Source organism: Hippopotamus amphibius, chromosome 1 (genome assembly GCF_030028045.1).
Source record: "Hippopotamus amphibius kiboko isolate mHipAmp2 chromosome 1, mHipAmp2.hap2, whole genome shotgun sequence".
Taxonomy (NCBI): domain Eukaryota; kingdom Metazoa; phylum Chordata; class Mammalia; order Artiodactyla; family Hippopotamidae; genus Hippopotamus; species Hippopotamus amphibius.
Window position 1 is genome coordinate 4,378,576 of NC_080186.1, and position 26,537 is coordinate 4,405,112.

Here is a 26,537-nt window from a genome sequence, read left to right on the forward strand (position 1 = left end):
CGCACCTGAGCTCACCGGAGGCGGCAGGTGGGCGAGGTGCACAGAACACAGGGCTGCGTCCGGGTCCCACGCCTGGGTTCTAGCATCCGCCCTGAGACCACCACTTCCTAGTGAGGGGATCTCCCCCCTCTGGGCCTCAGAGCCCCGCCTCAGCCATGCGGGGTTGGGACAGAAGTACCCAGGTGGGAGACCCACCCTCCCCATACACTGCGTGGCCCCTGCCCTGGAGGGGCGTCTAGGGGGCACCCTCAGTAGAGCCCGAGCCCACGGCCCACCTGGCATGAGCTCAGAGAGGTGGCTCAGGGCAGGGCCCTGTAAGGCGACATGTGGGGGAGGGCACCTCGCGGGGGGCTCCAGTGGTGGACCTCACGGTTGCGGCAGGGGACGGGTTGACCTGGGGAGTACTGCTGAGCTGATCTCTGCCCCACTAAGTCTCTTCTGCTCCCACAGTCTCTTCCAGCCGGGCCCCACCACAGAGGGAGGGGGCAGGAACCCAGGGAGGCACTGAGCGCACCTGAGTCCGGAAAGGGGGCGTTCCAAAAGCAAAGGACTCTTTCCAGTGGAGTATATACAAGTCTTTATAAAAGAATCAAAAGCTCAATAAATATGCAACTTTACACGGAGCCCAACCCAAGGACTGGGAGGGAGGGAGGGGAGTGAGGGCAGGGGACACATCCCATCTGGGGCCAGATGAAGGTGGCGGTAGGAAGGGCTGCTGGGATCCCAGCCCTAGAGCCCAGCTCAGGGGGTTGGCGCCGTGACTTCAGGGAGTGTTGGGCTAGGGCTGGGGGGGCGGGGGCAGGGGGACAGGCATGTTAGTGCGGGTGGCTCCCGCAGCGTGGGCCTGGGCCTCTGCCGAGCCCTCCTCCACTTCCATCCAGTCTGGCAAAGTGCAAATCGGCCCCGGGGGGTGGCGGCAGGGGTCCCGCCTGGCACTCCGGCTCGTGGTGCACACGCAAGGCAGCTGCTGGAGCAGGGGCCGGCACACCACGGGGGACAAGCTGTCCGCTGTCCCTTGGTCAGTGGCACCCTTGGGGGCCTCCCTCCGCTCAGACCTCCCTGCAGTGGAGAGGAGGGGAGAGACGGTCCTTCCTTGGCTGATGGCATTCGGAGAGGCTCCAGCCGCCCTCTCCTCCCAACCGGCATCCGGCATCCTCAGCCTCGTCTTCACCCCTGCCCACCGTGTTCATCCTCACCAGGGGCCGCGGCCGGTCTCTGGCTCCCTCTCCCGTCCCCGTCCCCAAATGCCATCTGCTCCCAGCCATGACAGTGCCCCCAGCACACCAGGCCACCGGTCCTCCGCCCCGGGCCGGGCCACTCACGAGGCAGTGAGGGTGGAGTTAAGCAGCAGGGTGGTCCTGATTCGGTAGAGCTGGGCCAGGGTCAGCTTCCTGTGCTGGGCAGAGGTCCCTGGGGGGGGCTCAGGCTGGACCCTGGGCGAGGCTCCCGAGGGCAGCTCTCTGCTTCTCCTGGTGGGTCCTTCGGGCTCCCCACCTGGGCAGCTGGCTCCATCCTCCAGCTCTGACAGCTCGGGGCCACTGCCAGTGCCCAGTGCCCCCCGGCAATCCCAGCTGGGCCCAGCTTCCCGAGGGGAGCCCTGAGTCCGGGTGCCCGGGACGGCAGCCGCCAAGCAGAGTTCCGACAGGCTGCGGCTAGGGGCCGCGGGCGCTCCACGGGTGGTGGCCGACAGCAGCTGGAGGAGGCTGGCCTCGGATTTGGACTTGAGCAGGTGGGGCAGACAGGGCAGCAGCTGGACAGGAGTGCGGCGGCGGCGGAGGCGGGGCGAGGCTTGGGGGGAAGGGGCTTGTGGGAACTCTGGGGGCCGGGGTGCTGCCTCCACTGTGGGGGCTGGGGCCATAAAGTCTTGCAACGAGGTTGGGGAGAGGGTGCCGTAGGCAGAGTCCATGGAGCAGGAGCGGCTGTCCACCGGGCCCAGGGGCAGCAGCTCGCTGGTGGGCGTGGCTGATGAGGCGGTGGTGCTGAGAGAGGTCCCATCTGACTGCGAGCTGAAGGGGCCGCCCTCGAACTCAGGAGAGGACATCATCTCCCCAGGCTCCACCACCACCATGGCCAGGGTCTCCGTGGAGCCGTCCGAGGCACTGCGGAGCCAAGAGGAGAGAGTCAGCCCAGCCACAGGAGACTGAGCTGGCCTGGTGCAGCCTCCCGCCGGGCCGTGCGAACCTCTGCAGCCTCTGCCCTCCTGGAGCTCGAGGCTCAGAGATGGCAAGCCGGCAGCACAGAAGCCCACAACACACACATCAGTCATAGCGTCTGTCGTGAACACAGCATCTCCTGCTGGATGTAACCTAAGAATCTTCAGCTCAGCTCCAGGCAGCTACCACTAATGGATCAGAGTTGGCACTCAAGTTCAAAATCCTTCGCCATCCCTCCCTGGACTCTGGTGGGAGACAGAGCCCCCATGCCCACCCCCACTGGGTTCATATCATAGAGCCATTCTGAGGAAGAGGATGTAACTGGGTGTTACATCAGTGCTAGAGGCCTGGGGGTCAGGAGTCCTGGGCTGGAGTATCTGCCCTGCTCTGGCTTCCTGGGTGGGCCTGGGCAAACGTACCAGTGCTGGGAGTCAAGACTGTTGCTGCTTTTGCGCAGGAGGGTCGGGGAACTGGCCGCCGACGTGCTGCTCCCCCCTCCTTCCTCCTCCTCTTCTTCCTCCTCCTCCTCCTCCTCTGTCAGGCTCTGCAGGTGCTGCTGGCTGCCTGGGTGCTCCTGCACACGCAGCTGCTGCAGCTGGTTCTGCAGGTGGGGGTGCACAGGGCCCAATGGGCCGTGAGCAGCGGCCCCCATGGGGCCGCCCTGCCAGCCTGCCCACCGCTCTGCTCTCACCTGGGCATTGTAGATGGCGTCCACCCAGCCTCGGCACAAAGCCTGGCCGCTGGCCTGGAACGTGTAGGCGCCCACAGCGCTGTGGAACTCGTTCAGATAGATGAGGAGGAAGGAGCCTGGTTAGGAAAGCCTCGCAAAAATCAGTGCTGGCTGGGACCATGGCCCCTGCCTATCACAGGCCCTGCCCAGGGGTGGGTGGCCGGGCTCCTCACCAGGGTCCCGAAGCTCCCGGCACACGATCTTGTCCACCAGCAGTGGCGGCCTGATGACCTTGGTCCTCTCAGCCTTCTTCACTGCCTTGGTCACCAAGAGCAGGTCGGTGAAGAGGAAGCAGTACACGTCCATCTGGGGGTGGGGGAGGCAGGGGGAGCAGGAGACGCCTGAGGTCAGGGCCAGGGCAGGGACTGCAGCAGCACCCTCTCCTGGGGGTCCTGGTGTCAAATGCCTCCCTTCCCCCACCACCCATGAACCTGAGAGTAAAACACAAGTGATAAGCAAGATGGATTTCCTTCATCAAGCTATATACCTGTAATTTACGCCAGTTAAAAGTTTAAAGAAAAGGACGGTGGTTTTAAAGTCACGAGTTGCTGGCTCTGGGTTACGCTGTGCCTGACAAATTAACAGCTCAGCAGCGAGACTCTGGACTGGTCCAGGCTACTCAGGGATGGTGCCCCCGCCCCCACCAGTGCCACGTGGGCTGCAATGCCACCTGATGGGCTGGGGCCCGGCTGCTGTCTCTGTAAAGAGTAAACTGCAAGCAGATCATCACCCCTCTTCATGTGACTGTAAGGACACTAGTTCTTGAATTGCCACCCAAGTGACTGGGCCGCTAAGAATCCCAGGAGGCCCGGAGGAACGGGTGCTTCAAACCCACAGGGTAAGAGGGGGTGGGGCAAGGGCCCTGGGTGTGGGGCGGAGTCACCTTGCTGTCCTTCCCCTCCTTCATCCTCAGGCTCCCTTCCAGCAGCAGCTGGCGCGTCTCCTCAGGGGAGGCGCCGGGGATGGGTGCTGTCAGGTCCAGATGCAGAAATTCCTTCAGGAGCTGGGGGGTGGGGGGGCCGACGCAGGCGAGGTCAGGGTCTGACTCCCGCTCCCGGCTGGGAGTCCTCAAGTGAGCTTCCCGGCCCAGCGCCCGCCCGCCCGCCGGGCCCTTCCCCGCGGGCGGCAGGGCCGGGCGCGGCGCCCACCTTGTCCGCCTCGTCGGTGCTGCCCTCCACCACCTGGTAGGCGTCGATGCGGCCCACCACGGCCGCCAGCCGCTGCCGCTCCTCCCGCTGCCGCATGCGCGCGTTCACGTGCTGGATGAAGCGCTCCACCGAGCCGATCTAGGGGCGGGCGGGCCGGGGCGGGTCAGGCCCGGGGTCGGGCGGCGCCGCGAGCCGGAGGGGGCCCCTGCCCGCCGCCCCAGCTACCATGGCGACGACGGCCTCCTTGGCGCGCGGCTCGTCCGTCTTCCTGAGCACCGACTTGAGCAGCAGCGGGTACTTGGTGAGCCGCTGGTGGGGCTTGGCCAGCATGTCGCTCAGCTTCAGCCGCTGGCACTGCTGGTGCTTCTCCGCCCACTGCGGCGGGAGGCAGGGCGGGGCGGGGCTCAGGGCCGGCCACGCCCCCCGCCGCCCAGGTGCGCGCCCCCCCCCCCCCGCGCACCTGCCGCCCAGGGGCGCCCACCCGCGCGCCCCACCGCGCTCACCGTGACGTAGGCCCGGAAGAGGTCGTTGTCGCGCAGCAGGCCGCGCATGTACTCCATGCAGCCCTCCTCCTCCATGCAGTATCGGATGTAGGGCTTGAAGAGGGAGCCGAACTGGCACGGGCGGGACACGCACAGCAGCGGTTATCGCGCGCCCCCCCGGGCTGGGCCCCGCACGCGCTCTTCCTTACGGCCTTTCGCGACCACCCCAGGGGGCAGGCTTCTCATCCCTGCTTTCCACGGGAGGAAACCGATCGCCCTCGGCCAGGCCGCAAGGGTACACGGCCAGGGGGATTCACACCACGGCGCCCGACTCTCAGTTCCCCGCCTCCGACCCCCGGGGGTCACTCGGGCCACCGGTCGGGGGAGGCTGGGCAGACGCGCAGAGGGGATCGGCGCCCCAGCCCCGCCCCGGCCTCCCTGCCCGTCCGTACCATCTTAAAGCCTCTGAGGAAGTCGCCGGGCTGCAGCAGCGCCCGCGTGCGCCGCGCCTTCTCCAGCACCGGCGCCATCACGCTGCCCCACAGCCCGCGGTGCAGCCGCGCGAGCTCCGGGATGTTGCTGAACAGGCGCTCCGCCTCCACCTGGGGGTGACCCACCCGTTACCCCGCCCCTACCTTTCTTCAGCATCCCCCTCCCCCATTCCCGCCCCCTGGTGCCAGGCCCCGCCCCCTCACCTGTGCCGTCGAGGGCCCCGTTGCCCGGCCGCCCCACCCTTTCTCCAGCCCCAGCCCCGCCCCCTGAGGCCAGGCCCCACCCCCACCTACTCCACCGGTGAGCCCCGCCCCTTGCCTGGCCCCTCCTTTGCTCCAGCCCCTCCCCGCCCCCTGCTACCTCCTGGTACTGCCCCCCACCCCCAGGCCCTGCCGCACCTCACACAGCAGCCCCGACTCTTGCAGGTTCAGGAGGCAGCACAGGAACAGCTGTGGGGGCAGGGGCCACTGCAGCTGGAGGCGGGTCCCAGTCCCGACGCCCCACCCAGACTCTTAGGCTCCCCTCCACCCCTTCCCCAGCCTGAGAGGCCCTGAGGCAGCCTGGGACAGAGAGGGTTCACCCTTTGAGAAAAAACCCTGCCCCCATGGCCCACCTGGGGATTCCCCTACCCTGGGCCCCACGTGGACGGAAGCTCTGGGACACTGCCTTTGCAGCCACACCTGGGACTCTCTCCACCTCTGCCCTCGATCAGCTTCTGCCCCGAGGTGCCTTCCTTGAACCCACAAGCCCAGGATAGGTGCTCCCCTCAGGTCAAAGTCCTCGGACACACACACACACACACACACACACCCACACACACCCACACCCACACACACACCCACACACACACACACACCTGCCCATTCTGTCTCCACGTCTAGGGTGTGGGCTGCTGGGCACCAGGCACACAGCAGGTGTTTAGAAAGAGCCGTTGAATGGATGAGTGAAAGGATGAGGTCTGTGTTAATCAGCTCAACCTGGCACACTTGCCCCACGCCCCTCCCAGGTGCCCGGGGCCCTTGGGAATCACCTGCGTCCCAGGGCGGGGCCCTTCTCCCACTTTCCTCCCCCTTTGTTACTTGGCACCTGCTCCTTCTGCAAAGGCTCAGACTCTGCTCAGGGGGCACCCGAGGGGCTGTGGAGGGTGGGCAAGCGGGGGACTCTGGGCCCAGCCCACACTCACGTTGGTGATCACCCGCAGTTTCTTAATGTAGGAGGCCTCTGTGTGCAGGAGCTCCCACACCGCCTCCTGCTGGTGGCACTGCCGCCGGGTCAGCTTCTGTGGGAAGGGCAGGGTGTCTCCAGGAGCCCAGGGATGCCCGGCCCAGGGGGAGAAGGGTGAGCGGCCTTGCTCGCAACCTTTTCCCAGTTGAGACACAGAGGTCCCCCAAGTTCTGGGCCGGACAAGTGGCGCACCAGTTTTCACCTCGCCCGAGTTCCTCCAGGGCGGGTTCATGATGACAGCAGTCTGGCAGGGCTGACCCGTGGAACCGCCCGTCACCCTAGTAAGGGCCCCGTGCAGCAGGGGGATAACGTCCCCCTTTCCCCGAGGAGGGAGGGGAAGGCGGTGGGCGGCACCCACCTCATGCCCGTCAATGAGCTCCCGCCAGCTGTCCTCCAGCCGCAGACAGGCGTCGTCCTCATCCTCCTCTTCGTCACCTTCCTCCTCCCACGAGTCATGGTCAAAGAGCAGCCTCCGGGGCAGCCTGGGCAGCCCAAAGAGGCCGTAGGCGTGCAGCTTGCCCTCCAGCTGCTCCATCTTGTCCACCTCCTGAAAGGAGACCCGTGGGCAGGGTCAGGGGTCAGGGCCAGCTAGCTGCCCTGCCCCAGGCCCACGGGCCCACATACCCGGCCGAAGGAGCTGGTGCTGGGGCCCGAGCTGAAGAAGCCGCTGAAGCGACTGGCCGCCCGGTTCTTCCAGCTGTCGCCGCCACCACTGCTGCCGCCACCACTACTGCTGCTGCTGGGCAGCGAGCAGCTGGAGGGCGTGGGGGGCTCCTGCCCAGGGATGCTCGCCTCCCCCAGGAACTCCGACATGTTCTTGCGTCGGCGGCCAGGGGCCTGGCCGGGGAGCAGTGGTCAAGGCCAGGTCCACCCTGACCCCCACAATCCACCCCATGGGGGGTTTCCAGGACCTCAGGCCAGGCTGGGATCCAGGAGGATCTCTGCACTCCCCACCCTGAGACCCACACATGCTCTGGGGGGCCAGAAGGTCCAGAGAGATGCATCTGGATCTCCCCCCCCCCACCCCGCCCCGCCGCCCCAGCCAGCAGCATGAAGCAGGGGGGAAGAACACACAGAGTGACACACACTCGGATGCACTTAGAAGCCCAGGTCCAAGGGGATCCCTGACTTCCACTCACGAACATAGCCAGTGGCACACAAAGTCTCACTCCCCACGCCGTGTCTGCTTAGACACATGCACAGACTCGGCGGGCACAAGCCCACTTTCAGAGACAAGGCCCATCACCGCGGGGTGAGGTCAGATCCAGAGGGCCCTCCCCCCACCTCCCCACCCCCCGTGTCCCCAGAGCCACTCCCATTTTACAGAAGAGGAGAGTAAAGCCCCCGAGAGAGCAGTGAGGGGCTCAGGTTACCTTCCCCTCCGGCCCCTCCCCACCCCCCGCCCTGACGCAGCCCCTCCTCACCAGGATGTCCAGGCTCTCCCGGCGGCTCTGGAGGTCCACGCGCTCCTGGGAGGGGGGCCCGGCCCCGGCTGGCCGCAGGATTGGCAGACTCAGGGACTTGAAGTCCTTCACCCCCTGCTCCACCTTCCCCTCATCCCCTGGCTTGGCTGGGTGGCATTAGGGAACAAGTAGAGGTCCTCAACACCCAGGCCCTGTGGAGGAGGGGGCCCCAGTCCCCTCTCTCCGAGGATCCAAACCAAGGCCTCGCTGCCCCCCCACCCCGAAGCCCCGCCCTGCCAGCACCTGGCAGCCCAGCAGAGACACCTGTATGGTAATGAGTGTGCTCAAGGCCATGGCCAAAGGGAACATGAGCCTGGGAAGAAGCACCCTCCCCAGGGGACCCAGCCATGCCCCAGCTACCCAGCCCGCCTGGTCCTCCGCTTACCTTTAACCCGCAGGTAGTGCCCCCCGAACCTGTAGGCCTCAAAGGTGAGGGACAGGGGCGTGTTGGACTGGTCCAGGTAGATATCCACTTTGCCCAGAGCAATGCCCTTCCTTTCAAATACCGGCAGCAGCACCTCCCTGCCCCAGCACAGGGGGTGAGTGTGGGCCGGGGGCAGCCACGCGAACCCCCACCCTGTGCACAGCCCCAGCTCCACCCCGCCTTCCCAGAGGAAGGGGAGACACCCAGAGGATCACACACAGGTTGGTGCACACACACCCCTGCCCACAGCAGGTCACAGGCACATGTCTACACACCAGCCAACACGCCCCTGCCCTCACATGTTCACGTCTACACACCAGGGCAGACCCTGCTGCATGCCCGTCCGCACCCATCCACCCCCCGGGACTGAGCCACGCACAGAGGTTGGAATACGAACACGGCGCCCAGGCCCTCATTACACACGGGTGAGGTGCCCACAGGTGGGGGACACACTGGTTCACAGGCCACCACGCAGACACACACAGTCACCTGCGGGAGGCCACCCCTGCCCCCCAGCCCCATTCTCCCCTCGGCCCCACCAAGCCCTACCCCAGCGACTTCTTCTTCATGGCGGGTACGATCTCCGTCTCGATGTCCACGTTCAGGTCGAATTTCAGGGTGAAGCACTCCTTGCTTGGGTCCTGAGAGGACGGGGTCTCAGTTCTGCACCCCTGGCCCCTTCCCCTCCCCCTCCCGGGTCCGGGATGGGAACCCCAGCAGGGAAGTGAACGCAGGGATCTCCCAGCGCTCTTCTGTCCCAGGGAGGCCCCCAGCATCCCCCCTGCTGGAGGCAGCAGCTCCTGAAGCATCCACCCCCTGGGCTAAGGTGCGCAGGACTGCGCTGCAGGGAGGGGTGGTGAGGGAGGGACGTGCTCCACTCCAGGCCCCATCCCTGGTCCCGGAATTCACAGCAGATGGGCCCAGCCTCGGGACTGGAAAGGGCCCGGGAGGGGCAGGGGCTGTGGGGGCCCCTCTGCTAGCCTGGGGGCTCCTTACATCTGTGTGTCTCCTCCTGGCTTTCTTCTTGGAGAGTTTCAGGCCTGTGCTCTTCCGGTCCCTGCAAGGAAGCCGGTGAGGGCAGAGGTTGGAGCTGTGGGTGGGTCCTCGCCAGGGTGGGATGTGGGTGGACCCCAGCTGGCTGCCCGCTCCTTGCTGGCCCTCGGTGACCAGGTAACTCAGGTTCGCTCAGGCAAGCTGGGGCACACAAGGGGCTGTGCGCCCTCTGGTGGCCAACCCAGGCATCTACACCCAGTGGTACCCAGCCAGGGGGCATCTGATCCCAGGAGCTCTGGAGGCTCACCCTCCAGGAATCCGGGCAGCAGCAGGGGCCAGGAGGGGTCTCCAGGCAGCTCTTCTAAAGCCTCTGGTCCCGGGATCTGTGATCTGAAACCCAGCGCCGGGCCCCCCAGGTGTCTGCTCTGCCCACCAAGCCCTCACCTACCCCTTGCCATCCACAGAGCTCTCCTCCTCCTCCTCCAAGTCCGCTGCAGGGCTGGTGCGCGGGGGGCATGACCGGGTGGACACATTCCGCGCCAGGACAGAGCCTTTGGAGTAAAGTGGGGATGGGGTTGTGCCCACTCCCTCCCTGCCCCCCCCCCACCTTAGCCTCCCAACACAGCCGCCTCCAGAGGGACCACAGCCTGCCACCGACCCTGGGACCCCGCCCCCCCGCCCCCCCCAAACTAGCCAGGGCCCCTCGGTTCTGTGAGGAGAAGAACTCAGTCATTGCTTATCATTTATCCACCCCCAGACTCAAAAAGACACAGGGCCCTGGGATGACACCCGGGTGATGCCCTGCCCCCAGTACAAATCCACCTCAGTTTACCCATCTATAAAGTAGGGACAAAGAAGCCCTGGCTCTGGGATTGTTGTAGGAAGGGACCGGAGTCCATGGCTCTTTCTTGCAGGTGTCCCCTCCACCACTGTGACCACACCCAAAGTCCCAGGGGGCCCTGGCAGAGGGGACGAATCCTTTTGTCCCTCTGACCAGCTGGGAAAGGAGACAAAGCCACCCCAGCACAGCCAGTTGGCGGTGGGCCTGGGCCAGATCCCTGTTCAGCAGGAGGGGTTTCTTGTTTCCCGATGCAAGTTCCTTCCGACCTGCCCACCCCCACCCCACCCCCACCGCCTCTGCTCACTGAGGACAAGGGGGAGGGGGCCTTCTCCATGCTGGCCCGGACAGAGACAGGAGTGGAGGCAGCTGCAGGAGGTGCAGACCCACTGAGAAGGACCTGGCACCTGGTGCAGACAGGCCTGCCCTCGACCTGGGCCAGTCCCCAACTTTTTCTCTTGTTTTTTAACATTAAAAAACTTGTGGGACAAAAGGGATGGCAGTGGACTTGGGTTTCATCGTTCACAGTCAACTCGGGTCCTCCCGATGGCGCTGTCGTGAGGCCGACAGTTACCAGGACAGGGAGCCCCGGGGGCTTGGCCCCCTCCCTGCGCTCACCTTGGGGGGGCAGGTCGAAGCGGACGTGCCCATCATAATGCATGGCGCTGTGGAACTTGCTGTCACAAGCTTCGCAGAGGTTGAGGGGGCCCCGGCGGTGCAGCTGCTGGCAGTCGGCGTGGTGGCATACCTGCGTGGGGAAGGGTGGGGAGGTGGGCGGACCCAGACCAGTGCCTTACACGGGGCTCCTGGCCCCTACAGGGGCAACTCTTCATGTCCAACCATCCACGCCCCACTCAGTGCCTACGCTTATTCATGGATCCATCAAACGCTTCTCCAGCACCTACGAGGTGTCCGCTCTGGGAGATGCAAAGAAAGCAAGGCCCTGCCTGCAAGGAACGCAGTGCTGAAGGGGAAACTTCGAGTAAGGAACCCCAAGGCGGGTGCTACCAGGGCCTCTCCCGGAGCGCAGGCAGAAAGGGCACCATTCCGTGTGCCCAGCTCAGTGTCTGAAACAGAATGCCTCCCCCTCCTCCCTGCCCAGCGCCTCTGCCCTCGAGTCTATGACCCGTGCGGCCCCAGGATAGCTGACCCCGCCTAGATTTCCAGATTAGGGCACGAAGGGGGTTACAGAGGAGTCAGGGAATGATGTTGGCATCTGGGCACCTATGTGGTACTCACGGGTCATTGCTTAGTGACAGGATCCCAGACTTACCCAACCGCCCCGGGCTACTCTCATCCCCGCCACCACAGATGACTGTCCTATCTTCTCCGTCCCCCAACCATCCCTAACTCACTCTCCAATGACCCAACTGCCTACTTTTCTAGGGAAACAGAAGCCATCGGGAGATGGTCCACTAGCTCCTACCACCACGCCCACCCACTCGCCCCAGGCTATGGGGCCTTCGCCCTGCTCCAGTTTCAGGCCAGCCCTGCACTGAGACCCACCTCTCCAGCCTAAGTGCGGGGACCCGCGCTCAACACTCGCCCCTCTCATCCGCTCATTCCCATGGGCAAACCAACCTGTTTCTCTCCTTCCCTTTACAGCCAAACTCACCCCTTCCTGTTCTTTCCTCCCATTACCCTCTATTTTCTTTCTCCCCGCCTTTTTGTTTTAAAACATTTCAAACCTACAGAAAGTTATAGGAATAGTACAGTGACATCTACACACCCTTCTAGCTTTCCCAGTTTTCACACGGGCTCATGACTCCCCCTTCCCTGGGCAGGAAATCAGAGAACAAAGATGTGCTTGTGCAAAGCCCCAACACAACTGTCACACTTGGGAAACGGAGCAATGACACTTAGTCCACCTAGAGTCTACCCTGGTATTTTCCCAACTGTCTAAATAATGTCTTTTATAGATTTTTTTTCCCACGTGGGATCCAATCAAGGTTCACACATACATTTGGTTGTGTCTGTTTATCCCTTTAAGAATGAATGTCCGGGGCTTCCTAGGTGGCACAGTGGTTGAGAATCCGCCTGCCAATGCAGGGGACACGGGTTTGATACCTGCTCCAGGAAGATCCCACGTGCCACGGAGCAACAAAGCCCGTGCGCCACAACTATTCAGCCTACGCTTTAGAGCCCGTGAGCCACAACTATTGAGCCCATGTGCTGCAACTCCTGAAGCTCACGCACCTAGAGCCCGTGCTCCGCAGCAAGAGAAGCCACGGCAATGAGGAGACCGCGCACCACAACGAAGAGTAGCCCCCACTCACTGCAACTAAAAAGAAAGCCCGCGCACAGCAAAAAAGACCCAACACAGCCAATAAAATAAATAAATAAATAAACAAACAAATTAAAAAAAAAAAAAAGAATGAATGTCCGGGACTTCCCTGATGGTCCAGTGGTTAAGAGTCCGCCTTCCAATGCAGGGGACGGGGGTTCAATCCCTGGTCAAGGAGCTAAGATCCCACATGTTACAGGGAAACTAAGCCCACATGCTCTGCAGCCTGTGCGCCACAACTAGAGAGAAGCCCTCACACCACAACTAAGACCCGACACAGCCAAAAATAAACAAATAAATATTTTGTTTAAAAAATGAAAGCCCCACTTTTTTTCCCCATTTTTCATGACACTGACATCTCTGAAGCAGCCAGGCCAGCAGTCTGGTAGAAAGCCCCTCCACATGCATTTGTCTGGAGGTCTGGGGTGGTTTCAGGCTGAGCATTTGGTCAGGGACGCCAGAGAGCGGACTGTGTCCTCCTCAGTGCACCCCGGTGCCGGATCACTGGAGATCTCGCTGTACTTTGTAAAGTCACCATCTCATTTTGTAACAAGTCATCTTGGGGTGACACTGTGAGATGCCCTGCTCCCCAGCAATCGCACACCCCAAGGCTTTAGCCCTCACTGATGGCTTCTGCCTAAATCAATTATTACTATGATGGTTGCAACTGGAGATTTTCTCTTTCTTCCATTTTCCCTCAGACCCTCTCCCCAACTCACTCTTCTCAGGTCCCCAGTGATATCCACATTTCTGAGTCATTTTGTCCATTCTCCCAGGACCCAGTATCTGAAACATGTGGTCTCCTGGAAGCCATTTCCTCCTCGGCCCCCAGGGAACCCATGCTCTGCTGGTTCCCTCCCGCCTCAGTCCCCTTGCCAGCTCCCTGCTCTCTCCCCATCCGTGGACCCCTTCCCATTTCGTCCACATCTGCCCTCTGGTGCCTCAGCCAGTCTCACGGGCAGGGCTCCCAGAGTCACCTCTCCAGTCGGGACCTCGCCCACGACTCTAGGCCAACCGTCTCCATCCTCCTCTTGGATCCCAACAAGCATCTCAAGCTTAAAACATCCACACGGGCTTCCCTGGTGGCGCAGTGGTTGAGAATCCACCTGCCAATGCTGGGGACACGGGTTCGATCCCTGGTCCAGGAAGATCCCACATGCCGTGGAGCAACTAAGCCCGTGTACCACAACTACTAAGCCTGCACTCTAGAGCCTGTGAGACACAACGACTGAGGCTGTGTGCCACAACTACTGAAGCCCACATGCCTAGAGCCCATGCTCTGCAACAAGAGAAGACACTGCAATGAGGAGCCCGTGCACCACAATGAAGAGTAGCCCCCGCTTGCTACAACTAGAGAAAGCCCGTGTGCAGCAACAAAGACACAATGCAGCCGATAAATAAGTAAATAAATTTATAAAAAACAAAGCAACAAAACAAAACAAAAGGAATAATGAGACACAACTTAAAACAAACAAACAAAAGTCCACACATGAGCTCCTGAACTTTTCCACGCAGCCCCATTCACCTCAATTACTGGCAACGCCTTTCAGGTCTGGTGATGTTATGGGCTGAATCGTGTGCTTCAAAAAGACAGGTTCAGTCCTAACCCCCAGCACCACAGAAAGTGACCTTATTGGAAAGAGGGACATTGCAGATGTTGTTAGTTAAGATGGGGTCATACTGGAGTCTGCAATCATACAGCATGGAGTATGGAGTAATTATATGACTGCTGTCCTTACAAGAAGAGGAGCAGAGACACAGAGGTGGGACACGCAGGGAGAAGGCCACGTGACAACGGACACAGCAACTGGACTGATGCAGCTACAAGCCAAGGATGCGGAGGAGTGCCTGGACGTGCCGGAAGCTGGGAGAAGAGGGACGGATCCTTCCCTGGAGCCTTCAGAGGGAGCCCACACCTGAGTTTTGCACTTCTGGCCTCAGAACTGAGAGAATAAACTTCTGCTGCTCTAAAGCCACCCTGATGTGTTACGGCAGCCCCAGGAAAAGGATGCGTTAGGCCAGGGACTTCCCTGCTGGTCCAGTGGTGAAGAATCCTCCTTCCAATGCAGGGGACGCAGGTTCAATCCCTGGTCAGGGAACTAAGATCCCACATGCTGCAGGGCAACTAAGCCAGCATGCCACAACTACAGAGCTCACGCGCCTCACCTAGAGAAGAGAAAACCCACACACCAAAACTAGAGTGAAGCCGTGTGCTGCAACGAAGACCCGATGCAGCCAAAAAAATGAATAAATAAAATAAAGCAAAACAAAATGAAATGAAATAAAATAAAATGTTGCCCTTTCACATGTGAAGACTAATCTTTAAAAAAAAAATAAAAAAGAACATATTAGGCCCAAAACCTTGCGATCACAGGGCTCACCTGTGACTCTTGTTACTCCCCAACCCAGGCAGTCAAACACTTCTGATGGCTCCACCCTTAATATCCGTAACTTCAACCCAGCCACCCTCTCCAGGCCACCTCAGGCCCCCATGGCCTCTCAGAGGGATGACAAGGCTTATAGCTGGTCTCCCTGCTTCCGCCCTCGACCCCAGTCTGCTCTCCATGAGTAGCTACAGTGGATCCAGTTCAAAGACGAGTCACACGTACCTCCTCAAAACCCTGCTATGGCTTCCCATCGCCCGCTGAGGCTGGTGACCTCGAGGGCCTCCTGTCTTGCTCTCCCATCCTGGCTCCGTCCACTGTGCCCACCAGCCTCCCGCTTTCTGACACACATCTTCGGAGGTGAGCCTTGGCTTTTGCTAATCCCTCAGCCTGAAATGTTTTTCCCCAGATACTGAAATAACCAGCCACCTCCCTTCCTGCAGATCTTTACTCAAAAGTCACCTTCTTGTGGGACTTCCCTGCTGGTCCAATGGTTAAGACTCTGTGCTCCCAATATAGGGGGTCTGGGATTGATCCTTGGTTGGGGAACTAGATGCCACACGTGGCAACAAAGATCCTGCGTGTCACAACTAAGACCCAGTGCAGCCAAATAAATAAACAAATAAATAAGGGTTTGGGTTTTTTTTTAAAGTCACCATCTGGGACTTCCTAGGTGGCGCAGTGGTTAGGAATCCACCTGCCAATGCAGGGGACACAGGTTCAATCCCTGCTCCAGGAAGATCCCACATGCCTCAGAGCAGCTGTGCCCGTGCACCACAACAACTGAGCCTGCGCTCTAGAGCCTGTGAGACACAACTATTGAGCCTGTGTGCCACAACGACTGAAGCCCACGCCCTGGAGCCCGTGCTCTGCAACAAGAGAAGCCACCACAATGAGGAGCCCACGCACCACAATGAAGAGTAGCCCCCGCTCATGGCAACTAGAGAAAGCCCGTGTGCAGCAACGAAGACACAACATAGCCAATAAATAAATAAATAAATAAATAAATAAATAAATTTTAAAAAGTCACCATCTCAACCTTCTAAGGTTTCATTCCCCCACGCTCCCTGCCGCATCCCCCGCCCCCCACTTTCTCTCCTTAACACTTTCCATCAGTGACAGTCTGTGTGTTTCACTTCGTTGCCTCCACACCCTGCCAGCTCTACAGGGACAGTAACTTTGGTCTGTTGGATTCACTGCCCGATCTCCAGTCCTAGCCGCTCAATAAAGACTGGTTTGATTACTAAGTAGTGTGACGCCATTGCAACAAAAAGAATAAAATACCTAGGAATAAACCTACCTAAGGAGGTAAAAGACCTATACTCAGAAAACTATAAGACACTGATGAAAGAAATTAAAGAAGCCACAAACAGATGGAGAGATATACTGCATTCTTGGATTGGAAGAATCAATATTGTGAAAATGACTATACTACCCAAAGCAACCTACAGATCCACTGCAATCCCTATCAAATTACCCATAGCATTTTTTACAGAACTAGAACAAAAAACCGTAAAATTTGTATGGAGACACAAAAGACCCCAAATAGCCAAAGCAATCTTGAGAAAAAAAAAAAGGAGCTGGAGGAATCAGACTCCCTGACTTCAGACTATACTACAAGCTACAGTAATCAAGACAATATAGTACGGGCACAAAAACAGAAATGTAGATCAATGGAACAGGATAGAAAGCCCAGAGATAAACCCACGCACCTATGGTCCCCTAATCTATGACAAAGGAGGCAAGGATAATACAATGGACAAAAGACAGCCTCTTCAATAAGTGGTGCTGGGAAAACTGGACAGCTGCATGCAAAAGAATGAAATTAGAACATTCCCTAACACCATATACAAAAATAAACTCAAAATGGATTAAAGACCTAAATGTAAGACCAAACACTATAAAACTCCTAGAGGAAAACATAGGAAGAACATTCTTTGACGTAAATCACAGCAAGATCTTTTTTGACCCACCTTCTAGAGTAATGGAAATAAAAACAAAAATAAACAAGTGGGACCTAATGAAACCTAAAAGCTTTTGCACAGCAAAGGACACTATAAACAAGACAAAAAGACAACCCTCAGAATGGGAGAAAATATTTGCAAATGAATCAACAGACAAAGGATTAATCTCCAAAATATATAAACAGTTCATCCAGCTCAATGTCAAAAAAACAAACAATCTAATCAAAAAATGGGCACAAGAGCTAAACAGGCATTTCTCCAAAGAAGACATACGGATGGCCAAGAGGCACATGAAAACCTGCTCAACATCACTAATTATTAGAGAAATGCAAATCAAAACGACAATGAGGTATCACCTCACACCGGTTAGAATGGGCAACATCAGAAAATCTACAAACAGTAAATGCTGGAGAGGGTGTGGAGAAAAGGGAACGCTCTTGCACTGTTGGTGGGAATGTAAATTGATACAGCCACTATGGAGGACAGTATGGAGGTTCCTTGCAAAACTGAAAATAGAACTACCATATGACCCAGCAATCCCACTACTGGGCATATACCCAGAGAACACCATCATTCAAAAAGACACATGCACTCCAACGTTCATCACAGCACTATTTACAAGAGCCAGGACATGGAAGCAACCTAAATGTCCACCAACAGATGAATGGATAAAGAAGATGTGGTACATACATACAATGGAATATTATTCAGCTGTAAAAAGCAATGAAACTGGGACATTTGTAGAGACATGGATGGACCTAGAGGCTGTCATACAGAGTGAAGTGAGTCAGAAAGAGAAAAACAAATATTGTATATTAACACATATATGTGGACTATAGAAAAATGGTACAGATCAACCAGTTTGCAAGGCAGAAATAGAGACACAGATGTAGAGAACAAACGTATGGACACAAAGAGGGGAAAGCGGGGAGGGTTGGGGGGGGGGATGAATTGGGAGATTGGGATACCAAATTGTACACTCTAAATATATGCAGATTATTGTAAAAAATAAAAAAATAAAAAGTTAAAAAAATTAAAAGAAATAAAAATAAAAAAAAAAAGATGTGGTACATATACACAATGGAATATTACTCAGTCGTAAAAAGAAACAAAATTGGGACATTTGTAGAGACATGGATGGACCTAGAGACTCATTCAGAGTGAAGTGAGTCAGAAAGAGAAAGACAAATATCGTATATTAACGCATATATGCAGAATCTAGAAAAATGGTACAGATCAACTGGTTTGCAAGGCAGAAACAGAGACACAGATGTAGAGAACAAATATATAGACACCAAGGGGGGAGAGCAGTGGGGGTGGGGTGGGGAGATGAATTGGGAGATTGAGATTGCCATATATACATTATTAATAAGAAAAAAATCAAATTGTACACTTTAAATATATGCAGTTTACTGTATGTCAATTATACGTAAATAGAATTCTTAAAAAAAATTAAGTAGCATGTGATGGAGGAACACTGGAGATTTCGGCTGGAGACAGCCTGATCAGGGATTTTCAAGATGACAGAGGGTGGGGATGGCCCTAGACAGCAGAGAAAGTGGCCCAAGAGAGGAGGGAAGAGGAGGCTGAAAAAGCCTGATCATTGATAACGTGGTCCTCACGTGCCTGAGGCTGCACTGAGGCCTCCTCATCCCAGAAGGTAGGGGCTACAATTGTAGCCCTGTATGTTACAGATGAGGAAAGTGAGGCTCAGAGAGGTTGAATAACTTGTCTAAGGTCACACAGCTAGTGGAGTCAGGACTTGGACCCAGGGTATATAGCTCTAGATCCCACATTTTCACCACACTTACACCATCTCTTGGGTAGCGAAGAAGGGAGAGAGGGGTGGGGGAGGCTGGTTTGGGTCAGCCCAGGGGGCCATGAAGACAGGAGGAAATCAATTATATTGAGTAGTTTGATGCTTGCTGTTTTGGCACGGGTCCCTTCCACTTCTCCATCAGACAGAAAAGGGAACATGGACACAGAAAGGACAGCAGGTGGGGGCAGACTAAGGAGGCCACTTGCTCCAGGGGGGCTGGCTTCTAGGGGGCTGGGCCCTGGGCATTATGCCCCTTTTCCCAATGGCAGCCTGAGCAGCAGGTGCCCCCCACTTCCCCACCCTTCTTGAGGGGTCTTCAAGTGTGTTCTCGGTGCTTGTGGCACGGGTGAGGGGCACCCTTTCACCACAGCAGCTGTTTCTATCTTCACTTGATCTACTGCTAAAGAAAGTGTGAAGATTTCGCTGGCGGTCCAGTGATTAAGACTCCGGGCTGCCAACGCAGGGGCGCGGGTTCAATCCCCGGTCAGGGACTAAGATTTCGCATGCTGTGTGGTGTGAGCAAAAGATCAAACAAATACATTTTTTTTAAGTGTGAAAACCCCCATTCTCCTCCTTCTCCTCCATGGCTCTGCCCTCCTCCCCCTGGCATCCCCAGAGCACTTCTGACAGAGGGCCTGGCTTTGCAGATGCTGGGACCTCCGGCTGTGAGCATCTCCTTTTTTTTTTTTTTAACCGTGAAAGAAGATGTTGGCTTTGTTTTAAGACACAAAGTGGGTGGTAATTTGTTACAACTGCCACAGAAGACTGATCCACCTCTTAAAATATGACAGGTCAGAGCAAATATCTTTCTAGAGTGAATCACCCAGGGGTCTCATGAACCAGCGTCAGCTTCAGCTTGTCAGGATGGGGTCAAGATGCTACATTTGTAACCAGCTCCAGGGTAATGCTGCTGCTGGTGGTCCAGGAACTGGGCTTTAAGCTACAAAACTGACTGATTGATTTTTCAGCATGGTGATTTTTTTTAATATTTTTATTAGTTATCTATTTTATACATATTAGTGTATATATGTCAATCCCAATCTCCCACTGTGAGCATCTCCTCTTGACAACATATCTGGGGAAAGCATTTGTCCCTTCTTCCCAGGAGTCCCACAGCTGGCCCACTGGGCAGCCCTCTCGCCCTCTGTGTCCAGCCTGGCCGCCAGCCTGGCACAGATGCCCCCTGACCCCTTCCACCCCTTCCAGGCCTCTCATGATTTCCCTGACAGCTTCATTTTTCTGGTGCCAGGCTTGGCATTGGGCAGTGGGGCTGCGGACCTACCGGTTACCCAGGTCCTGGCCTCACAGTGGGTGAGGGGTGACACGGCAGGAGCCATGCTAGATTGTAGGGGTTGGGGTGGGGGGAGGTCTCTGGGACCCTTCCAGTCTAAGTCCCTGGTTCTGTGCCACAATCTTGTTTTTAAACCAACCCAGTATACACAGATGGCAGACTTCACAAAGATGCACTGCTTAAGGCAGCTTTAGCATTCCATAAATATTTATCCAGCACCTACTCTGTACTCTGCCCTGCAAAGACACTGGGCTTGAGAGACTCGGAAGATTCATCTCCTAGCACCGCGGTGGGCTTTGGTTAAGTTTGCCACTGCTCTCCTCCTCCTCCCGCTATTACTACCGACTCGACTGCTAACAATAACGTCGAAAGCCCAGCTGGTGGCTGACCCCCTCTGCTTCCATCCTCCCAGAAGTCCCCAGGCTCAGGGACACCAGGGGTGGTGTGAGAGTCAGGCCCAGGATCTGAAGCAGGTGAGCATTCAGCAGGTCTGGTTAAGGAGGAAGTTCTGAGAACCCCCAGGGAGAGCCGCCAGCCCAACTGGGAGGTGTCTGCTCCCCACCCCTTCTCCCACCTCCATCCCCAAACCACAGGGTCTCCACTGCTCCCTCCAGGGTTAGGGGCCTCCCCAGCACTAAAGCAGGGCAGCCCCTTCCCAAAACCAGACTCTTAGGCCTCTTCTATCAGACCCAGGGTCTACTCCCGGCCTCCTGGCTGCCCACCCTCTGAGGGCAGCAGCACCCCGGCCACCTGGGGAGGGACAGCAGGGTCCAGGGCCAAAGGTTCCCAGGACTCAAGCCAGAGAGGGGCAAGCCCACCAGATGGAACCACCAGGTCACACTGCATGTCCAAAGGCAGAGAATGGACCACAACTTTACGAATAACAGGGGGGCCGGGCCCTTTGGGGAGCACGGTCTAGGCTGACCCCCACGGGGATGGGGGCACCAGAAGTCAGTCTTCCCAGGTCAAACCAGGGTGGCGACCAGAGGCGGGAGCAGGAGGGGGGTGGGCAGGGCCTGGGCAGAGGAAGGAAAGGGGGAGGGGTGGCCCGGTGCAGGGCCTGGGACTCACAGGTGTGTCCGGAGTCGGCCCCAGACACAAAAGGCCTGGGGTTGGCGGTCCCCTAGCGCTGCCTGGCCCCCTTGGGGCCGGGGTGGGGGACACCTCTCAGGCCCCCGGCCCCTCATCGCCGCCCGCCCCCCGCCGGGAGCACCCGGGCAGGGGGCCCGGCCGCCGCGAGCCGGCTCCGCTTAGAGACGCGCGCGGACGAGGGCGCGCGCTGCCGCCCCGGCCGCCCCGCCCGGCCCCCGCGCCCCTACCTGGCCTTCCCCGTCGCGCCCGCGACCCCCCGCCCCGCCGGGCTCGGAGTCCCGGGAGGGCGGCCCGGGGCTCGGCCTGGAGGCCGCGCGGCGCCCGGAGACGCCGGGTCCCGTCCCCATGGCGGCCGGAGGAAGCGGCGGTCTGCGCCGCCCGCCGGACAAAGCGCGGAGCCCCGCTTCCTGCCATTGTGCGGCCGCGCCCGCCCGCCGAGCGCGCCGGGGACCCCGGGGGCGGGGGACACCCTCCCCAGCCCCCACCCCAGCGCCTAGGTCCCGGGCTCAGAGGCTCCCTCCCGGCCCTCCTCCGCGCCCCCGGAGGAGCTCCTTGGGTGCTGGGGGCAGGGGGGCCGCGGGTGACAGCCCCCTCGCCTTGCCTGCGGAACCGCGGCCCCCGCCCAGGCCCACGCGCGCCCCCCCCCTGCTCTGACCCCCGCCCCACCCCCAACGCAAACGGCTGCGGCACGGGAGGCCCCTCCCTCCAGTCCTGGGGACCGTCGCCTTGGAGCCTCAGCCCGGGGGGACCTCTTCTGCCTCCCCCGAGGGAGCTCCCTTAATGCTGGTGGCAGAAAAAGGGGCGCCGGGCCAGGGACACCTCCCCTCCGGGTCCTCGGATCCCCGCTCCCTGTCCGGCCCCGAGGATGTCTGTCTCTGCTCTGGGCACCCGCTTCCCCGCCCCGGCCACCGCCGGCGCTCAGAGGCCCTCCTGAGGGTCATCTTAGTGCCCGTCCACAACCCTGGAGACCCCCGCCTCAGAGCCTGAGCCCGGGGGACCCCCGCTCCCGGGGCCCAGGCCAGCGGTGTTGGCAGAGGAGCAGAGGGGGCCGGTGACCACAGTGGAGGCGGCGGGCGGAAGGCAGGTGCGCGGGGCGGAGAGGCTGGTCTTTGGGGCACACCCGCGAGCAGACAGCGCCGAGGCGCCGGGAAACCCGCGCAGCCAGACCCCGCCTTCCGCGAGGCCCCCGCGGCTCCAGGCTGGTCCCTCCGGGCTCAAGGCCACGGGGAGCTGCCGGTGCCCTACCGCCGGGGGGCGCTCCCCAGAGCCACGCCGCCGCCGACCAGGATTGGGGTGTGATGCCGGGGTCCCCACGGCAGGTTGTCAAGGCGCCTGACGCTCCCTCCCGGGAGGTGGAGGTGGCTCCATCATCCTCATGCATCGCGGGGGGCGCGGTGGGGGGGGGACTGACGGAAAAGTCCACAGGCAGGACGGACACCCACACTCCTGACTCGGGTTCTGGAACGACCTCCCTGGGGCACGCCTCAGGACCATGGGGGAGGGGGACGTGCTGTCACCAGCCCTCCCAGCGCATGGTCAGCTCCCCCTCAGCCTGGTTCTGCGTGGAATGGGGGGAGGGCAGCAGTCTGCTCGGGCCAGGAGGTTTCCAGGGCCCCCTCTGCTCCCAAATCCTGAGCCCCCACACTGTCCACACCACCCGCAAAGCTCTTGGAAACTAAAGCCTGATCATGTCACACATACCCCTCCCTGCGCACCCCCCAAACCCTCCTGTGGCTTCCCATCTTGCTCTAAATAAAACCCCAACTGTGGCCTGGCTCCTACCTTGCCCCCTGGCCGGTTCCACTGGGTGGTCCGCCATGCTGGCTTCCTTTGTCCCTACCACTCACCAAGCTCAGAGCCTGCCCCTCTGCGTTCTCCGCCTGGAACACAACGTGCCCCTGATCTTCCAACAGCTGGCACTGCGCCTCGACTTAAATGCTGCCTCCCCAGGGAGGGCTTCACCCTTCTCTCAAAATAAATAGCCCCTTACCCTGGAACTCAATCCTCTTAAATTGAATCATTTCCTCCAAAGTCTCTATTGCTACCTGAAATTATTTTATTTCTTTGTTCACTTTTTTTTTTTAAGATTTTTTTGATGTGGACCATTTTTAAAATCTTTATTGAATTTGTTACAATATTGCTTCTGTTTTATGTTTGGGGTTTTTGGCCAAGAGGCGTGTGGGATCTTAGCTCCCGCACCAGGGATCAAACCCGCATCCCCTGCACTGGAAGGCGAAGTCTTAGCCACTGGACCGCCAGGAAGGTCCCTCTTTGTTAACTTCTTGACTGTCAATTTTCCCTGCTAGAATATCCTCTCCAGAGGCCAGGAGTCTTGCTGTCTGGCTCACACTCCATCCTCGGCACTGAGAGCAGTCCCAGCCACCACAGGTGCTCAGTGTAGACTAGATGATGAAAGAGTGAATGAAGGCAGAGGAGGGGCTGCACAGCAGAGCAGGCCATTGAGGCCGGGAAGGTCTTGGCCAGGATGTCCCTTCCTGTGGCCAGCAGTCAACAAAGCTTTCCCCACTGCCTGTCCACAGGTTCTCTCCCTCCTCCTAGCATCCATGACCTTGGCTTGCCGGCTCCAGGCAGGTCAGTTTCCACCTCAAAGCCTGGTGGTGCTGCCCCGGTCCCCTGCCCCTATTGCTGCCCCCTGGCCAACCGCTGAGCACTCCCAAGTGCAAGGCCTGTGCCAAATCCTGTTCACTCTTCTCAAAGACCAGAAAGAGGAGATACTGGTACTATCCGCATTCAAAAGACAAAGAAACTGAGGTTTGGAAAGGTAAGGTGACTTGTACTAACAGCAGACGCCCACTGGACCACTCCCCGTGTGCAGAGAAGGCATGGGGACATGAAGACCAGCCAATGGTGGTTTGGGCAGCAGGGCTTTGCACTCCACCCCCTTAGGGACAGAGCAGATCCCCAAGCCCACTGGCCTGGGGTAACCAGACTGCATCAACTGGAGACCATCAGGGCTGGGCCAGGACAGGTCACCAGAGGTCCTGCTCAGGTCCTCCAACCAGGGCCGGGGCTGGTCCTTAGAGGGCCAGGGCCCTGCTGCTCCAGGGCCAAGAGTGCAGGGTCAAGGAACCTGCAGGACAGGGGAGGAAAGGCGCCCCAGGCCCCTGCACCGAGGGAGGGAGGAGGCCTCGGAAGGCTCCGAGGGTCCCACCTCCTCTCTACACAAGGGAGCTGACGTGGCCCACACGCAGGCCCAAAAGGTCCCGGCCCCTGACTCCCTGGGGAGGGGGCCCCTCCCCAGCCCAGCCCAGCCCCAGCCCCAGCTCCAGGCTCATGAGTCAGGACCGGCTTGTTGAAACTGATACCCAGAAACCAGACGCTGGGGCTGATGAATAATGGAGTCTCCAAGGCAGGAGCCCCCTCCCACTCCTGCCCAGCACCAGCTCCCCAGCCCCAGAAAAGCAGAGGCCTTGGGCATCCCCTCCCCCACAATGGGTTGGGGACCCAGCCTGGTCTGCAGTGGGAAAGGGAGCTCCTTGTCTAGGAGAGGTCACAGGTCTGGGCCAAGATCTGGGCCAGCTCTGTGCTCTGTCCACAGGGGACTGGCCTGGAACCAGGAGTTGGGGCTCCCTGGCCAGGGGGACAGCCCTGCCCAGGGGCTCCCAACCCGAGCTAAGCTCCCCTGGGAGTCTACCAGCCCCAAGGCCCCATCTGGCACCTTGAAAATCCAAGGGTGGAGGCTGCATGAGTGGGCAGGTTGGCCAGGGAGGAGCCAGCTCTGCCAGGCTGCTCTGCTGCTCCCAGCGGCCCTCCCGGCTCCTCCCTGCCCCTAGGCCTGGGCCTCACTCCTTGTCCTTGGCTTCTGGGGTCCACCTGGAGACAGAGCCTGCCCTAAGGCCCTGCCCTGTGCTGGGCAGACGGCAGGGGTGTAGAGAACCTCTCTGCAGGCCAGCCCTACTGCACCTGCTCCAGAAGCCAGCAGGCCCCTTCCTCCCCCAGGAGCCGACCAGCTGGGACCCGTGCTGGGGAGAGAAGGAGAGGCCGTGGTCCATGAACTTCACCTCTGTGGGGTCCCTGCACAAATGTGCCAGGTCCTGGAGCCAGGACCCCAGCGTGGCAGCCTGTCTTCAGAGCCACATGAAAGGGAGGGAGCGGGGAGAGAACACAGGACTGGGCTGCGGGAGACCTGCTTCTGGGGCCCACCTCCCCCCTGCCCTTCCCCACCTGTGCGGAGGGCACTGGCCAGTTCTCTAGAATTTCCTCTCTAGGGATGGCTGCTGGGTCCTATTGTGTGTCTGGACTCTGGCAAAGGGGCAGAGGAACAGTGAAACCCTCCTAGAGCCCCCCAGACCTGGGGAAGGAAACGGAGGAAACTGCAGGGCGGGCCAGGGCCTCTCCGGGCTCGTGGGTCCTGCCCCTCTGCCCTTCCCCCAGCGGGGGCCAGGCCCGGCCCGGGCTGCCCGACGTGCAGACTCCCGCGCCCCCTGCCGGCCTCGGGAGGGCTTACCGCCTGGACGGACTCGGACGCCCAGATGGGGCAGGGTCGTCGAAGCCGCCCAACCCAGCCGCGCCAAAGCCCCTTCGGATCACCTCGCCCCAGCAGCAGCCCTCACAGCAGGGCTGGGGCCCTAAAGACTCCTCGTGGCCATCTCTCCCAGCTGACCCCACCCTAGAGTCACTGTGGGGGCGCGCGCTGGAGCCCATCCCACCCTCAAGTCAATGGGGGCAGAGCCAGTGGCGCCCCTCGACAGCCACCCGCAGGCCTAGGGCTGTGTGGGACCCTCCACCCCGGGTCCTGTCCATCAATTCAGGGGGAGCCTTGGTGCCCGAACGCACCCCCGTCCGGACCCCAGCTTCCCCGTGAGACTCACCTGGGGACATGGGCCTCCTCCCCAGTGGCTGGAGCTCGGGCAGAGGCTGCCAAAGCTCCGAGGCGCCCGCGGGGCGAGGGGCGCCGGGGCCGCGCGGCGGGCTCGGTCCGCTCTGCGCCGGCCGGGGGCGCCGGGCGTAGGGGAATTACGGTAGGCCGGCGCGGGCGCTACCACCTGGGCGGGCCGGGCCGGGCCGTACCATCGGCGCGCGCGGCTGGGGCGGGGAGGGGCCCGGCGCCCCGCCGGCGGCCCCGGGGGGTGGCCGCAGGGCCGGCGGCGCGGGGGGATCACCTAGGGTCCGGGCTGCGGGCAGAGGGGAGGAGGCGGTCGTCCCTGGCCCCGAGGGGGCTGCCCTTCACCGACCTGCGGAAAGTTGGAAGCCTGCAGTCTTCAGCCTGGGCTTGCAGACCCCGGCGCGCCCGCCTCCGGCCAGGGCCCGCGGCGGGACGCCGCCCCCCGGGGTCCAGGCGGAGGGGCCCGCAGGCCCAGCCCGGCCCGGCAGTCGCCCCGAGCCAGGCCCGCTTCCGCTGGATTCTGAACTGCGCCCTCCACGGCGCCTGAGAAACGGGCCCGCCTAGCTCCGTGCCTCCCTCTTTCTTCCGGGCCCACGCCTGGCAGGGCTGAAAGAGGGGCCATCCCGCCCTTTGGTGGTTCCCAGCGGCTTGAGTTTAGAATAACTCCGGGCTCAGGACTGGAGGTGGGGGTAGCGCCTTGGGGACTCAGGGATCCCAGGGAAGGAGGCAGGTCACCCGGCCCCAAGCACACCTCCCTGCTTCCCTAATTACCAAAGCTAGCAGACGGGCATGGCGGGGCTGGAGCACCCCCGGGAAGCCAACGGGTTCAGGCCTACCTGCACTTTCCCAATTCTAGACCACCTCCATCAGGCCCCGCACCACGCCTGGGCCTCCAGGCTGCTGGGCCCCC

General features: G+C 60.0%; 1 protein-coding gene across 5 annotated transcripts; it reads right to left on the reverse strand.

Annotated features, from left to right (window-relative positions):
• Positions 1-566: 566 nt before the first annotated feature.
• On the reverse strand, positions 567-26,126 carry PLEKHG5 (pleckstrin homology and RhoGEF domain containing G5). Of its 5 annotated transcripts, none has more exons than XM_057701112.1 (21): positions 25,977-26,126; positions 10,566-10,695; positions 9,558-9,660; positions 9,113-9,173; positions 8,666-8,757; positions 8,078-8,214; positions 7,654-7,799; positions 6,854-7,066; positions 6,588-6,776; positions 6,189-6,284; positions 5,404-5,454; positions 4,966-5,115; positions 4,535-4,645; positions 4,257-4,406; positions 4,032-4,169; positions 3,767-3,886; positions 3,057-3,189; positions 2,845-2,960; positions 2,573-2,754; positions 1,323-2,099; positions 567-1,059 (listed from the first exon to the last, which is right to left on the reverse strand). In XM_057701112.1, the coding sequence occupies exons 2-21, from the start codon at positions 10,606-10,608 to the stop codon at positions 1,050-1,052; spliced, it is 3,018 nt and encodes a 1,005-aa protein (XP_057557095.1). In that variant the 5' UTR covers positions 10,609-10,695; positions 25,977-26,126; the 3' UTR covers positions 567-1,049. The 5 variants fall into 5 exon arrangements, with proteins under 5 accessions (XP_057557095.1, XP_057557087.1, XP_057557102.1 ...); XM_057701104.1 differs by lacking the exon at positions 25,977-26,126 and adding an exon at positions 25,614-25,739; XM_057701119.1 differs by lacking the exon at positions 25,977-26,126 and adding an exon at positions 22,065-22,073.
• Positions 26,127-26,537: the final 411 nt, after the last annotated feature.